Genomic DNA, 15,231 nt, shown 5'->3' on the forward strand with positions numbered 1-15,231 from the left:
TGGTGCTGGCTTGTGCTTGAAGTGCAGCAGCAGCAGCCGTGGCTGTTGGGGTTCTGCTGTCACATCTCGAGACAGTTTCTGTTGCTGACAGTGTGAACCTGTGCAATGCTTTCAGGTATAACCTAAGTCGGGGCAGGCTGGTCTCTGAACAGCAGCATTTTCCGTAGGCTTTTCAGTAGCAATAGGAGCAGGATGGTGACCTGGCAGGAAACTGGCTCTGGATTTTAGGTGCTGCTTTGCAGTTTGCAAGTCCAGCCTGGTTGATTTAGTGGCAAAGCAGGTTCAAAGGGCCTGGACTGTCAGATTTAGCAGCGGTGACAACTTTGCCGAGTCTCTGTCATGGATCTAACTTTTGGGTGGGTTCTGGAACAGCCAAGGGAAGCTTTTTGTTTACTGGCACTCGTGAGAGGTCAGGATGGGCTGAAGCTCAGGATCTGCATCTCAGGAAACCTCCTGGAAAGAGGTCTGAAGTCCTCAACGTAGTATCACTCAATGGACCCAACTGCACCTTGCAGAGACTTCTGAAGCTGCTCAAGGGCTAGTTTGCTGTCTGGCATTATTTTGATTGTTCTGACAATGGCTCTAAAATCTTCCAGAGGAGTCTTCCCTTTAGGACTGTTAGGCTGGTTGGACATTGCCGGTACACGAGGTAGTCTCGCTGTGACCTGCAGTGCATTCCTGTAGCAGGAGATGACAGATGTGCTGTGCTGATGCTCCTGGGGAGTCCCAGCTTCCCACAGAGGCAGATCCGGATCCGTGTGGCAGGTCTGGACCCTGGCATAGGGAGGTTCATGGCAGGTGCTAGGAGTGGGCCCTTGTGCTCAGCCTCCACTGCACAGACCCAAAAAAGAGACCAACCCTCAGCCCTGGGATGAGGGGAAAGGTGGAGCACAGTGGGATTAGCTCGGGCCTCACACTGGGATGTCCAAGCAGATGTGTCCTCTGTGGCACAAAGACCAGGCTGGGCTGTGTGGGCTGGCGGGGGAGCTCCAGAGATCCCCAGCCTCAGAAGTGCTTAAGCTTAGTCCAGAGAAGGGGGTGAACTGGCCTTAGGGTGACTGCAGCTAGCAACACCTTGCAAGATGTGATCTCATTTTCCCCCACCGTGCCGAAAATACTCCTGTCCCTGTGTCCCAGCCCAGCTGGTGCTTCTTTAGTGCACTGCCGTGCTGCTGCCCCAGCCTCGCAGCCCCAAGCACAAGCAAATCCTAATCTCAGCTTTGTTTCTTTGTCTCTTTCTTCCTCCCTCCCCCTCTCTCCCCCAAAATCTCTCTCTTTCCAGGAAGTCTGCAGTGAGTTATGGTGTCTGAGTAAAAGCAACCGCTGCATAACCAACAGCATCCCTGCTGCTGAAGGGACCATATGCCAGACCAACACCATTGAAAAGGGGGTAAGGAAGCCCAGGGCACCACAGCGAGTTGACAGTGACTGAATCCCTCTTCCAGTGATAACCAGGATTTATTGTTTGCATTGGTGAGCGTGGAGTTGATTTAAAAGCACCCACCAGGCTGGCCTCCCCTGCCGCCCAGAGCCTGGAGCCACCCCCACCCTCCCCATGGGCATGGAGGGAGGCTGGGATGTGCCAAGGAGCCCAGGGGCCCATGATCACCCCGAAGTACAGATAATCTTGCATATTGCTGGAAATGCAGAATATGAAGTCCCTGCTCCAGCGAGCTTCACGGTCTCACCTAGGAGGCAGAGTAAGGTGACCTCAAGCAATGTGATGTGCTTTAGATAAACGTCTTGTTCCCAGGTCTGCTGCAGTCTCCTGGCTCTCCTGAGAAAAGTGATTTTTGCCCCAGTTTCCCCAAGAGGGACAACGGATTTATAACATGCGTTCAGAGGAACTTGTGAAAAACTGCCTTGCAAGGCTAGATACGATGAAACCATTTTTCAGCCTCAGCTGAGGGAGGATTTTTCATGTTTTGAAAGTGAATTTTGACCTGACGGTTTTGCTTCATTCCCTGCACCTCCTACACCCATTTATGCCAATATAAAGCGAGTGTGTAGCACTGTTAAAACAAAGCACTTTTGCAAACAATAATAATTGGGACAATGGAGAATCAGGGCTGGGACGTTCTCCATTAAATGGGCATGTGTTTTTCCACTGGAGGAAAAATAATTCCCAAGAAATTAAATAATAATTTCAAGTCTTTAAGGAGCTAGAGAAGCTGATGTGCAGGAAAGAGGATGGCTTTGACAAATGCATTATTCTTTGCAAACAGTCATCTTAGTTCTGCTGGAAATTAGAGCAAAAAGGAGTAGACAGCTCCCGGGGCTAAACATCCCTGCTGCTGGAGATTCACCATATACAATGGCAGGTTTTTTCTACTAGTCAGCATTTTTTTAGCAGCTTTTCCAACTTTTAAATATCTCTTCTTCTTCCACTTAGTTGTTTTTAACAGGGGCTCTTCAAAAGTCCTAAGAGAAGTGAAGTGACAAGCAGTCACAGCCCACAGGACTCACGTCAGCTATTCCCAGTGAAGATGTTCAGTCTGAACGCCCAGTTGCCTTCCTGTGCCTCTGTTTATCCTTTTATATTAATTTATGCTTCAGAATTGTATTAAGTTTCTGCACCTTTACCAGCTGGAGCTCCTGGCTGGTAGCCCCTGCATTCGCCAGCCAGCTGAGCCCTCAGACCTCAACCCCTGGTGGGAGCAGCTCTTGGAGGTCTGCCCTGGCTTCTCCCTTTCCAGCTGGGGAGAGCAGAGGGGAGGGATCAGGGCATAGAAGCTATTTCAGGTATGCAAGATTAAGGGAGAGATAGGGTGAGTTTCTGTGCTCTGCCACCCAGCTAGGGAAGCAGTGGGAGGGGAAGACTGAGCCAAACTTTGTTGGATGGGGGCTGTGTTCACATCCCAGATCTCAAGTTGTTTCCTTCTCCCAAATTCTCCCTTTTTGTTTTTTGTTTTTGGGGTTTTTTTTATAACTGATCCCCTGTGGTTGTTACAGCTTCACCTGTCTTACGCCAAGAACCCACAGTGGGTGACTTCAGGCCTGGATCTGGTGGTAGTTCCTGCTGCCTTAGGGGTGCTCCCAGCAGCCTGGCTGCTCAGACAGCAGGTCCACTGTCTTGCTGGCTCCTTCCCTGACTGTTTTGGGTTTGGTTTTATCTTTTATTTAATTATTATTTCAATTAATCAAGTACTCATTACACAGGTTATGGTCACTGCATCCTGTGAGGATGTCTTCTGTTATGCATCCTCCTTCCCCACATGCCCCCAGCTCGTATCTGTCTCACAGGCAGCACGTGTCCATTCTTGCCGCAGGAGAGCAAGCCAGGTTCTGCCCCCGGCAGCCAGGGTGCAAGGGCAGAGCCCATCACTGGTGCTCTCAAGAGCCCTGCATGGAGGGGTTTGCAGGGGCTGGCCAGGCTCCTGGGCAGAAGCAGCAGCACCAGCACCTCCAGGTCTGGAGCAACAGCAAGGACACCAGAAAGGCTGTGCCTGCAGAGCATCTCCTCTGCACAGGATTGCACCTCTGGAAGGGCACTGGCGCACAAGGAGGTCGCTGGCTGAGTGGCCTGGGAGGCCATGGTTCATTTTTCCCTGCCGGCTGTGCTGCCTGTGGAGAACCTGGCTCGGAAGGAGCCAGGAGAGGCCATGCCAACAGCTCCAGGGTGGGTTATCAGCCCCTGGAAGGAGCACACAGCAGTTTCTTCCTTCCTGGGATTATCTCAGCCCCCGAGGCATGGTGTCCGGCACTGTGCCCAGAGAACAGCAGCGGGCAGTGGCTCTGGCAGTGGCCCACTCCTTGCATCACTGTTGACTCCAGGGGGTGCAGGACGCTTTCCAGGTCCAAGGGAAATATTTCATAGGCAAGTTTCCGTGAGCATCTGTCACCCAGTAGGATGGGGACAGACAGACTCTTTAAGAATCCTCAGCAGAACAATGACATGACGTCATTACTCCAATCGAACCTTTATTTTAACCTGGACCCTTTGTACATTGCGTCATTTTAACACATTAACCATAACTTGAGCTCCAAGTACACGTACAAAACTCACTTCTTCCTGGGAGGGAGTAGCTGGCGGTGAGGGTGTCTGTGTCCCACAGGAATCCTGGCCCTGCTGCCCAGCAGCAGCAGCTTTGGTCCCAGTCCCACCTGGGACTTATTGCAATGTGCTTTTACAGGCAGTGAGGTGTGTGCTCTTCCATATCCCTGTTCACAACGTGTGCCACCCTGATTGACTCACGTGCCCAGGACCCCTTTAGAGGAGAGGTGGGGATGTGACCCACTTGCCCGTGGCTGCCTGCTCCACAGGGTGGTGCACAGGGGGCTGGGAGTGGGGGCACTGGTCCCAGCATCCCTGCGAACCCTAAGTATGCAGCACGTGCAAATAGCGACAGTGTGACTTGGAGGAGGGGGTGCCCAGGGAGAAACAAATGCCCTCTGCAATGGAGACGTTGGCTCCGTGGCCAGTGAGTTCACATTACACAGGATCAAAACAGATCCTAGCCCTGAACTGGCTGCCGTGTCCGATGGAGGCTGGGGAGCGCTCTGGGAGAAGGAGACCGTGTGCCGAGGGTATTTAAAGCTCTGTCTTTCTGCAGTGGTGCTACAAGAGGGAGTGTGTGCCCTTCGGCACCCGTCCGGAGGGTGTGGATGGTGCCTGGGGAGCCTGGTCGTCCTGGGGAGAGTGCAGCAGGACATGCGGCGGAGGTGTATCGTCATCCATTCGCCACTGCGACAGCCCGCGGTAGGTGTACACATGCGTGGCCATGTTGGGTGGCCCTGCCTTGTCCTGGCTGTGCAGCATTGCTGTTCAGTCAGCAGGAAAGGCAGCAGCCAAATGCCTGCACAGCTCAGTTCCCACGAGGGTCTTGGCCCCTGCACGCAGATCCCATGTCCTGCTTTCACAGCAGCTCAGTGCTCATGCTTTGGTGCTGGGTCTGCAGCCACAGACCCAAATCACTCGCACGACTGCCCGGTATCCTTGCAGCTGAGTACAGGAGGTTTGCTGGCAGCTGCGCTTCTGCAGTAGCCCCTCCAGGCAAAATCCATCCTTGCAGCAGAGCAGGGTTAGGAAAAGCCATGGTGCTCCTTCAAACTTGAGGCAGCTGCCTGCCACAAAGATGGCTCAGTGCCCTAAGCTGGTTCTCCCATCTCATTCCTGGTTTGTTTGGCAGGCCCACAATCGGAGGGAAGTACTGCCTGGGAGAGAGGAAGCGGTACCGGTCCTGCAACACTGACGTGAGTACTGCTGGGCACGGGGAGAGGAGCAGCGGTGGGCTGGCAGGGCTTTGCCAGTGGGGCAGGCAGCGCTGTGTCGCAGCAAGGAGGCAGGGATGAGCCCTCTCCACACAGATGCGGGTGTTTGTGCAGCCGTGGGACCTCACAGGAGGAGGTGGCTGGGTGGGGGCGAGACACGCTGTGCCAGCAGCAATCCCACAGTGGGGAAAGCCGAGCAGGACGATGCACGCCTGCACCGGCTGTGAGCTGGCACAGGAGGTGGGTGGGCGACACGTACCTGCAGGGCTTCGGCATCAAGAAGGGGCCCAAAAAGGTAGTGAGGCAAAGGAGGAGAGATCAGAGGCTTCCAGCACTAACATGACAGCAACTGCCTCTTGCACGCTGCGAGTCCAGGCCTGGTCAGGTGAAAGCAGCTCACGAAATGCAGTGTAGCACCCTGTTTCCCAGGGCTGAGGGGTAAATCTCAAGGGGAGCAGAGGAATAACTGTGCTGCAGGGAAGCTCAGTGAAGCTTTGGACCTGGGAAACGGTAGCTTTTAATGTTCACAGGCTGGAAGTGAGGAAAATAGATGGCTCCCCGTCGCTTCCCCTGGGCTTGACACCTAGCTTTAAAGGGTTGCTCACAGGAGCAAGTGTTGATCTGCAGGCAGACCCGCTGGGGCCAAGGGCTCATGCCGTTAGTCTGCAAATAGTGCCTGGCTTTGCAGGAAGGATGCTTCTGCCGTACTGTAGCAGTGTCCGGTTGTCAGGGCTGGTGTCCCGTCTCCTTGAAGGGCTGGTGTTAGTTGCCGCTGCGAGCCCTGGAGCAGCTCATGCCCTCCTAGTGGATAAGGCAGGCTGCTTCTGCCAATGCTCTGATCGCTGGCTGTGTGGCCACAGGACTGCCCACCGGGCTCCCAGGACTTCAGAGAGCTGCAATGTGCCGAATTTGATAACATCCCCTTCCGAGGGAAGTACTACACCTGGAAGACGTACCGTGGAGGTGAGTGCTGGGGCTGGGCTGAGCATCCCTGGGCCCAGGCAGAACTGGAGCAGGGCTGTGCAGGGCTTTGCTCTCCCCAACTCTCTGCAGGGACAGGTCTTGTGGTCTAAGTGGTCTGGTGGGCAGTTACCATCTCCACTAGCCCAAGTCCCGCAGGCTGCCCACTCTGTGTTCTCAGGGCATGCTGCCTCCCCCTCGCACGACGGCAGATCAACATGCATCCCTCCTGGCACTGGCCCATGACCATCATGCCGAGCCACCTGTCCTGGGGCACTTACCCCTGTGCAATTGCCCTTTAACTTCATTGCTGTGCCAGAAACAATTCCAGCAGCATCAGAGCTGTTTAGCTTCTTTCCTCAAGTCTGTTTCCTTAACTGCTGAGGGAGCAAAGAGGAAGACAGTCAAGAGAAGGGAGTTGTTAGTGTCCAGTACCTGATGGGGAGAAAACAGTGCAGCCCTCCCTGCACAGGCAGGTAAAGCTTCTAGTTCCTGCACAGGGAGAAAGGATGCAAACTGATGGATCCTCCAAAGAGCAGCACTCCCCGTTTCCCAGGGTCAGTCCTCCTGTGTCCAGCAGAAGTGTCTGGCGAGGAGAGAGGGCAGGAGGAGGCCTCTGGGGCAGAAATCTCTTAATAATGAGAAAGAACAGCGCGTCTCCTTCATGTAGTTAATGAACTTGACTGGGGAAATCCTTCACAGCTGTGTAAATAAGCACACCTCCCAGCGGGGCTCCTGCAGCTGGAGCAGATGTGCTGAGGCTGCAGGGGATGGATCAATAAAAATGTAATAAAATTGCAAAGCAGTAAGTCACACAAAGACCCCAATGGAAGCCAAGGTGGAAGACAGCCCCGCAGGCTGGATCTGCCCTTGTTTGGACCTCTCTCTTCCCCAGGCATGGCCCAGTGGTTTGAGTCCAGGGGATGGCTGGCCAGTTGAACATCGGCCCTTGAATTATAATCTGGCTCTGACATGGATTTTTGCTTTGGCTTTCAAAAAAATGCCCTTTCCTCTCTCTCTGCTTCAGCTTCCTCTTCCATAAAATAAGGTGGTGAAACCTGTCCCCTTCCCAGGAGGCTGTGAGCGTTGGCACAGTCATGTCCTGAAGGGATCTGGGAGCTGCCTGTCTCAGCTTTCCAGGTTGGCTGTAGGTAATGGTCACAAGGAGCTGTGGTGTTTAGCAGTTATGTTTTGTTTATTCAGTGTCAAAAGGTATCACTCCTCCTCTGCAGTGACCCAAGTAGGGAGACTGAGGCACGTTCACACGAGTAGAGGGGTGCTGGAAGCTGCAACTCCTCAGCCAGTTCTCAGAGCCAAGCCCCTGGCCAGAAAGCATCAGTATCCCAGCTCCTGAGAAATCCTACGTGCTGGCACACACCTGCCTGGGAGCTGTCAGCCTGGATTAGCAGGATCAGCTCTTCATGGCATGGGCTGTCCACACTGGACCCTCGTCAGCTGGGATCATGAATTCCCACCGAATCACTGTTCCCCTCCACCTACAAACTTCTGTGCCCGAGTCTGGGCACTCTGTCAGGATTGGGGAGACCTGATTGCAGCTGTTCAATACATGAAGAAGGTTTATAAGAAAGACGGAGAGAGACTTTTGACCAAGGCCTGTAGTGACAGCATGAGGGGCAACAGTCTCAAATGGAAAGAGGGTACATTTAGGGTGGATATAAGGAAGAAATGGTATATGAGGGTGGCAAGGCGCTGGCACAGGGTGCCCAGAGCAGCTGTGGATGCCCCATCCCTAGAAGGGCATCCCTGGAAGGAAGGTTCAAGGGCAGGTTGGACAGGGCTCTGAGCAACCTGACCTAGTGGAAGGTGTCCCTGCTGATGGCAAGGATGGTTGTCCTAGGTGGTCTTAAAAGGTCTTTTCCAACACAAACCCCTCTGTGATTCAATGACTATAACTTCAGCAGCACAAGTAATTGAATCTTCACTTGCCTGCAGGATTTTGTGATACTTGGTTTTATTCAGGTGTCAGACGTACATCCATGGGGGAGGCAGGGAGCATCCCTGTCGCAGATCAGACCCCCAGGAAACAATGCTCTCTTGTCTTCCCCTTGCCACGGATGTTTTGCTCTCAAGGCTGGTGTTTTTACCCTGCAGCCTCTGTGCTGGCAGGCATCCCTACCTCAGCACTGGGGAGGCAACAAGGGCTGGACATCATCTCCCTCACTCCCTCCAGGGCTCTTCCAGCGGTGCCTGGTGATTTCTAGGGTAGTGAGTGTCAGTCCCTCCCTCCTCACTGGCACAAGCAGCCCCTCAGGGCCCATCCTGGCTGGCAGCCTTGTCCCTGGGCATTCTGCCCTCCCGCTGGTGGCATGTCTGCTCTTCAGGTAGGTTTTGGGCATGTGTTCCTGCTTTAGGAGCCATTCACTGCCCTGGCCCTCTGCCGAGCCTCTTCCCCTGCTCAGCCCAGCCACTGCCTTTGGCACTGCACCCTTGAGCTGAAAGGTGTGGTGGTGCAGGGGTGCTTTTGCCGTTTGCCCGTCAGACTCTGGCCCCACGACAGTTCAGGGAAATGTCCTGGGCATGGAGCATCCCCACCCTGAAGACAAGGAGCATCCCACTGGCTTGGATGGGGGAGGACACCAATTCCACAGAGAATCTGGGATGGGAAGGAGCCACCCACTGAAAGCCTGATGCCAGCCACCGGGTCACTGGCAAGTTGAGGTCGGGTTTTGAACGGGGCTGGTACGGCCTGTTTGCCTGGTGGTGATTAATAACAGTCCTGGAGCCCAGACCCCGGGATCGCGAGACACAGCTCCAGCAAGAAGCGCTGAGCTCAGCCTTTCAGAGCTCAACAGTCAGCAGATACCTCGTGGAATGTGACTTTAATTGTTTGTTTATTTTGCTTTATTCGCTTAGTTATTCATTTTGCTCTTGGCGGATGCGAGAGCCAAGGGAGAGTGGAGCAGCTCATGGGGCTGGGAGAGGGATGGGGAGGAGCAGGGGCTTGCAGAAAACAGGAGATTGCTCATCATAAATTGTAATGCACTTTAATTCCTTTATGGGACCAGGCAGGCAGGAGGAACAAAACATGAGGCACCGCGCAGCCAACTGAAAATGTGCTATTCTATTCTATTCTAATAGCTTTATTAAAGATTGCAAGGGGCACCCACGGCAGACCTGGCTGTTGCTGATCTTAGGCTGCTAAGCCCAAAGCAAAGTGTGGGCAGCTGCCTGCGGGCTGGTGCACGGCCAGGGGGCTGGTGCACGGCCAGGGGGTTCACCTCTGTGGGAGCAGGGGGCTGGGGACCCGCATGGTGTGTATAGCAGACCCTGTGCCTTTCAGGGTGGTATGGTCTTGTCTGCTCCTCATTTTCCAGTCAATTAGTAACTTCACCAGGCAGTGGGCAGGCTCAGGGGGTCCCTGTGGAAGTGGGCTCTTCTGCTGTGGGGGTGGGTCCACTTTGCACAGTGACAACAGGCACTGCAGCTTCTCCTGCCCCATCCTTTGCCTCACCTTTCCTAAGCGGCTAGATGAGGAAAGCTAGCAGGGATTCATCCCACATGGAGCAGCAGCTGGGTGGCAGCATGATCACAGGACCCCAAGACCCAGCCCCATGCATGGCCCCCACAAGTCCAGCAGCTGCTGTCAGCTCTCGCAGGCCGGAAAGTGATGGGTGCTGTTTCCCCTGCCCAGCAGCTGCTTCCCTGGCTCCCTCTGTGCACGGGAGATGCTCGGAGCCACTGGGATACAGGGCCTGCACTGGCAGCAGTGGGTCTTTGCCAGTGTCGGGCTGGAGCCCGAGCAGCTGTCCCAGCATGGAGGGCTTGATCTCTTCCACACGCCTTCCTCCTTCTGCTGATCTTGCCTTTAAGAGGGTTAAATTGTTAGGGATGTAAGCCTGCATGCACACAAGTCCTCCTGGGCTCCAGCAAGGGGAGGCCAATGCAGAAAACCCCGTGAACACCCCTGACTCTGCGATGAGCTGGGTTCATGCACTTGCACCATTTTTGCAGCCCTGTAACAAAGTCAGGGCACTTAAGGCAAAGGAATAAATTTGGCCTCATACCGCCAATCCCCAATCTTTTATTTTCTCTCTTTTCTTTCCTTTTTGTTTTTCCTCTGGCTTATTATTCCTTTCATTCCAGTTTTCCCCAGGGGCTCCACTTTCAAGGCTGTGACGATTATGCTCGAGGCTGCTTGTTGCTGGAGGAGGCTGGGCACCAGCCTGGGCATGGGGCAGCGGCAGTGAGGAGTTACGATAGAAAGGAGGATCATGCAACTAATTGGGAGCTACTAAAATGGAGCCAAGGCTGGGACCGAGGCAGAAACAAGCTGTGGCAGGTGTTAGCTGCCCACCAGAGAACTGCAGCAAGGTGTCTGCAGTGGGTCTCACTTTTCCTTGTAGCTGGAGACAAGGAAGTGAATAGGGAGTGCATGCGAGTAGCTTAGCAAACCCATCTGAGAGCCCTGACACAAAAGCTCAGGTTTCTGGCTGTTTCATAGCTCTGCGCTCCAGTGATGGCAGAAGAGAGCTCAGCCTTAGAGAGCTGCCAGGGATGAAGGGTCCCAGTGCAGCTGATGGAGCACACGGCCAGCCAGGAGCGAGGCCACAGGCAGGAGAGATGCTCTCAAGCCAGCAAGCACTGGCTAAATCACAGATCCATCTGAGGCAGGGCCAGCACAAGCCCGTCTCCCAGGCTGGTGGGACAGCTGCATGTGTGGGGTATGTGGTTGCCTACGGGGCTCAGTGGCACGGCCTCTCCAAGCTGGAAGTTCACACAGCCAGCGTAAGACCCTTGTGACTCGTGTTTTCTTGGCTTGCTGGTGGTGTTTTGCACCTGAGGTCTGGCTGGACAGACCTGGGGCATAGGCATGCCATGGTTAGATGGCTGTAAGTTTTTGGGGTCATGCCTGCGCTGTCCCACTTGGTGGCCCTGCAGCTTCTGCACCAGGCACCAGGCGGTGGAAAGCCCGGGTGCACTGGGAGGGTTGATTGAGTTCCCTTCCCCAGGGGCCTGCCCAGGCATCCTGCTCAACAGCATGCCTTCAAGCTGCTGAATTCCCCTCTCCTGTCTCCTCCTGTTCCTCTCTCTCTTGGATTTGCTCTTTCTTCCCCCAGCTGTGTTCAAGTGCTCCCGGGCACAGCTGGGCCACCCCTCCTCCCCAGCTGCCCATTTGATGTGCCGTATTGAGTTGCAGGTTTTGCAGATTTCAGTTGCTCCCGACCTAGGTGCTTCCCAGCTCTGGCACACAGCTCACAACTGTTGCTGGTGCCTGCAGGAGCAAACTGCCACAGCCCAGTCATGCATCTCCCTGCCAGGGTCATGCAGGCTGTTGGGTCTCCTTGGGATGCTCAGTAAAGGCAGCACATGCCACCATGTGCACCAGCATTTGATAAAACCCAGTGAGAGGAGGCAGGAAACTGCTCTGCTCAGGTGTCTCCTTCCATAATCTGTCCCACGTCCTGCTCCCAGGCCCTGTAAGCCAATATCCAGATATCTAGCCTCTGTTCCTTAGCAAGGGTGCTAGGAAGCAGGTATTTTAGCTATAAATTGAGCATCCTTCCCCTTCGTCCTCACACTGTCGCTGTCATCTCTTCTGTGAAGGACTCGGCATCCACCAACTGTGAACAGAAAGAAATGGTTGCTCTAGCCTAGTAACTGGTCTAGAGTTGAAAAATGTAGTTGCTCTGGTCTAGTGGCTGAAAAACCTTGGACAAGTCACTTAAGAGCTGCTGCCTCAGTTTTCCTGTCTGTAAAATGGGCACAAGGGTGTCAACAGCCCTGGAAAAGTGCCAGGAGGCCCAGGAGTGACTGACACCACGTAGCAACAGGCCAGTTTGTTTCCTTGCCCATCACATGCAGCCCATGTTTTCCAGGCTGTGCAGAAGGGACAGTGTCTTGCCATGTGTCGGTGTCCAGTTCAAGGGTCTTGACTCGGTGCTAAGAAATAAGGAGGGTGCCTGGGTCCCTCTGAGGGTCCCTCCACTCGGCAGGGACATCCTCCTGGGCACCTGGACCCGTGCAGTGAGCCAGGCGCAGGATGGAGGTGTGGGGACGGTGAGGGTAAAGCAGCTGTTATCCAGGTCTGGCTCTCCACATTTTTCTTCTCTGACACCCTGACGGCATGATTTAATATCTTATTTTTTTCCCAGGGGGTGTGAAAGCCTGTTCCCTGAACTGCCTGGCAGAAGGATTCAACTTCTACACAGAACGAGCTGCAGCTGTGGTGGACGGGACACCGTGCCGGCAGGACTCCAACGACATCTGCGTCAATGGGGAGTGCAAGGTGCTGCCAGGGTCTGGGACAGACTTGGGACGGGGAGGCAGGGGCAGACTCCCGGGCAGGGGAGGGCTGTCCTCCACCTGCCTGCATGGGTATCCCTCTGCCCGGGTGCCCAGTTCAGCTGTGGGAGCAGGAGCACATCCACCTCTGGGCTTGTGCCTGTCTGCTCTCCATGCCCTGGGTGCCACGCTGGCCTGCGGTAGTGATGGGTCTCTGCGTTTATAGTCCATGTAGCCCCAGGCACTTGATATTTCCCTTGAAATGGGATCTGGAGGGCTATAAAAGTTTAATTACAAGAAAGCACTGTGGGAGTGGCAAATGTCCCCCAGCAGTCAGGCAGACAGGCTCCCTTCTGTCTGTCTCTCTCCCTTTGTCTCTGGCATCTTTTTGTCTCTATGGGGCTGAATATACTGTAGAACAAAAGGGGGATTTCACCATAGGTAGCCACAGCCGGGCTGGCGACCCGCTTGCTAGCCCACGTACCGCTTGCTAGCCCACGTACCGCTTGCTAGCCCACGTACTATGGCAGCAGGGCAGAGCTGGTTCACGTGGGCTCACTACTGTGATGCTGGTGTTGCAGGGACATGGCTCCCCTTGGGCTGCTGCAGCTCTACCAGCTCAGCACTCAGCACAGGCACCCTAACCTCATCCCTCCCAAGCCTTGGAGAGAGACCCCCCCAGGGCTGTCCCTGGAGAGGAGTGGCAGAAAGCTGGGGCTGCGCAGAGGTGACGTTGCTGAGCCTTGCCTGGTGTACGATGCAATGGAGAGGGGTGAAGGTGGAACCCAGGGATGGGTTCCCTGGGATGGTGCAGGTCAGGTGTGGGGGATACAAGGCCCCACCAGGACGGCTAATTCCCTGCTGCTCCTTCCTCCAGCATGTGGGCTGTGACCGTGTCCTGGGCTCTGACTCAAAGGAGGACAAGTGTCGCGTATGTGGGGGTGACGGCAGCTCCTGTGAGACCGTTGAGGGCGTCTTCAACCAGTCCCTGACGGAGGGAGGTAGGGAGCAAGCGGCCTGGCCAGCGCAGCCGGTGTGTAACCCCCCCTCGAGTCCCTCCTTGACTTCACCTGCTCCTTGGGGACACGTAGGACAGGCAAGGACATATCCCAGAGAAACACCCCGAAGGGTAGGACGAGGCTGCAAGCAGGGAGCAAATCACTCCTGTTCACTGGCCAGGCTGTGCCCCAGCCACTGCCAGCACCGAAGTCCCTGACACAGAGTGCCAAGCTGCTTCCCTCCTCCCCAGCTCACACTCCCTCAAGCCAGGCTGTGGAGTTGCCCATGGAGATCCCAGCTCCACAGCACCTCCCCAGCACTGCCAGTCCCATCACAACAAGCCTCTCTCCTGGCAGGCTGTAGTGCTTTTTCTATTTAATTGCAGTGGGTGGCTGAACAAACACCTCTGCACTGCCAGCATCTCTTTTAGCGTTTAAACCCCTGGGTAACAGGGTAGCACCCGCTCCCATCCAGCCCAGGGCAGGGTTGGCTTGGGGCTCGGGGCCTGAGCATCCCTACTCACCAGCACTGGGTTGTCTCACAGGTTACGAGGAGGTGATCCAGATCCCCAAGGGCTCGGTCCACATTGACGTCCGGGAGCTGAACCTCTCCATCAACTACCTAGGTGAGATGGGGCTGGGGGATACTGATACCCCAGCCAGACATCCCTTGCTCTGCCATTTCCCAGCGCTTAACAGGGCATGGGAAAGGCCCAGCAAGGAAAACCTCCCTCTGCAACAGAAGATGGGATTGGGGTCCCAGCTTGCGCTTGGGGGCAGAGGAAGGCAGCAGGAACTGCTGGCAGGGCAGCGTGTCCCAGGCCAGCACGGGCTGTATCGGTGTGGTCCACACAGCCCCTGTCTCGCCGTGGCTCTGCCTCTGCCCTGCACTCACTGTTCGGCAGCATAACCCTGCGCAAACCCCACACCCCGCTGTTCCTGGCGCTGGCTGTGGCTCCTTGGCATTCCCCCCTCCGCCAGCATGTTGGGCTGGGGATTAAAAATAGACCTGCTCACATTTTCCTTGGGCTTAATTTTCCAGCCAGACTGGCTCATTTTTACAACAGGCTTTTTTCTTTCCCCTTGTCTTCTCGTTCTGTCCTCCAAGCAACGGACAGTGGTCACAGAGGGGTGGGCAGGGGGACTCACTGCTGGCTCGCTGTCGGGTGCCTCCATAGTGGCTCTCCAGGAGCAGGAACCTGCCTGGATGCTGGCATCGGTGGGAGGTTGCAGCGGGGCTCTCCTGGCAGCATCCTTCCAGGCCAGCTCCCTTTGCTGGGTTTGGAGATGCCAGCATGTCCCCCTGGCCGGCCCACATAGACTGGGAACTCCTGGTGTCCATCCAGACTGGATTTCCGTGCACTGGAGGCACAGCCCAAGCTCGGATCGCTGTTGACTGCTGCCACCAGTCTGTCCCACTCCAGGATCTGTCCCTGCACCCCAGTGAGAGCGGAGGCAGCATCCTCCATGTTCATCAGTACGAAGCATCCTTCCCACCCCAGAGCATCATGGCGGTGAGGTCGTTGCCAGCAGCGATGGCAGGAGGACACAGAGCTGGGTGCCAGCACAGTGTTGGAGGCAGACAGCAAGGAGGGAGAGCGTGGGAATGCGAGCAGGAGTGAGCAAGCGAGCCGATCCCCCTCTAGTGACTCGCTTCAGCAACCACAGCCAGGCTCCCGGGGACCAGCCTCCTCCAGTAGCCCCAGCAGCCAAGACCCAGTTCGCACACCTGCATTTGAGCCTGGCTCCATGGCCACAGCTTGTCACACTGCCAAGTGTCCCCACCACCAACCCAGGCAGCTGGTTCAGCTCCTTGCAG

At 55.4% G+C, this 15,231-nt stretch overlaps 1 protein-coding gene across 1 annotated transcript in view; it reads left to right on the top strand.

The window, feature by feature from the left end:
* ADAMTS10 (ADAM metallopeptidase with thrombospondin type 1 motif 10) overlaps positions 1 to 15,231 on the top strand; it is a 110,995-nt gene that overhangs the window by 87,502 nt on the left and 8,262 nt on the right. The window contains exons 13-19 of the mRNA XM_080382247.1: positions 1,283 to 1,390; positions 4,554 to 4,699; positions 5,130 to 5,193; positions 6,072 to 6,174; positions 12,285 to 12,418; positions 13,292 to 13,415; positions 13,958 to 14,038. Of these exons, the coding sequence (XP_080238373.1) occupies positions 1,283 to 1,390; positions 4,554 to 4,699; positions 5,130 to 5,193; positions 6,072 to 6,174; positions 12,285 to 12,418; positions 13,292 to 13,415; positions 13,958 to 14,038 (760 nt within the window). The remainder of the gene's footprint in view (positions 1 to 1,282; positions 1,391 to 4,553; positions 4,700 to 5,129; positions 5,194 to 6,071; positions 6,175 to 12,284; positions 12,419 to 13,291; positions 13,416 to 13,957; positions 14,039 to 15,231) is intronic.

Source organism: Falco punctatus (assembly GCF_963210335.1).
Source record: "Falco punctatus genome assembly, chromosome: 4".
Taxonomy (NCBI): domain Eukaryota; kingdom Metazoa; phylum Chordata; class Aves; order Falconiformes; family Falconidae; genus Falco; species Falco punctatus.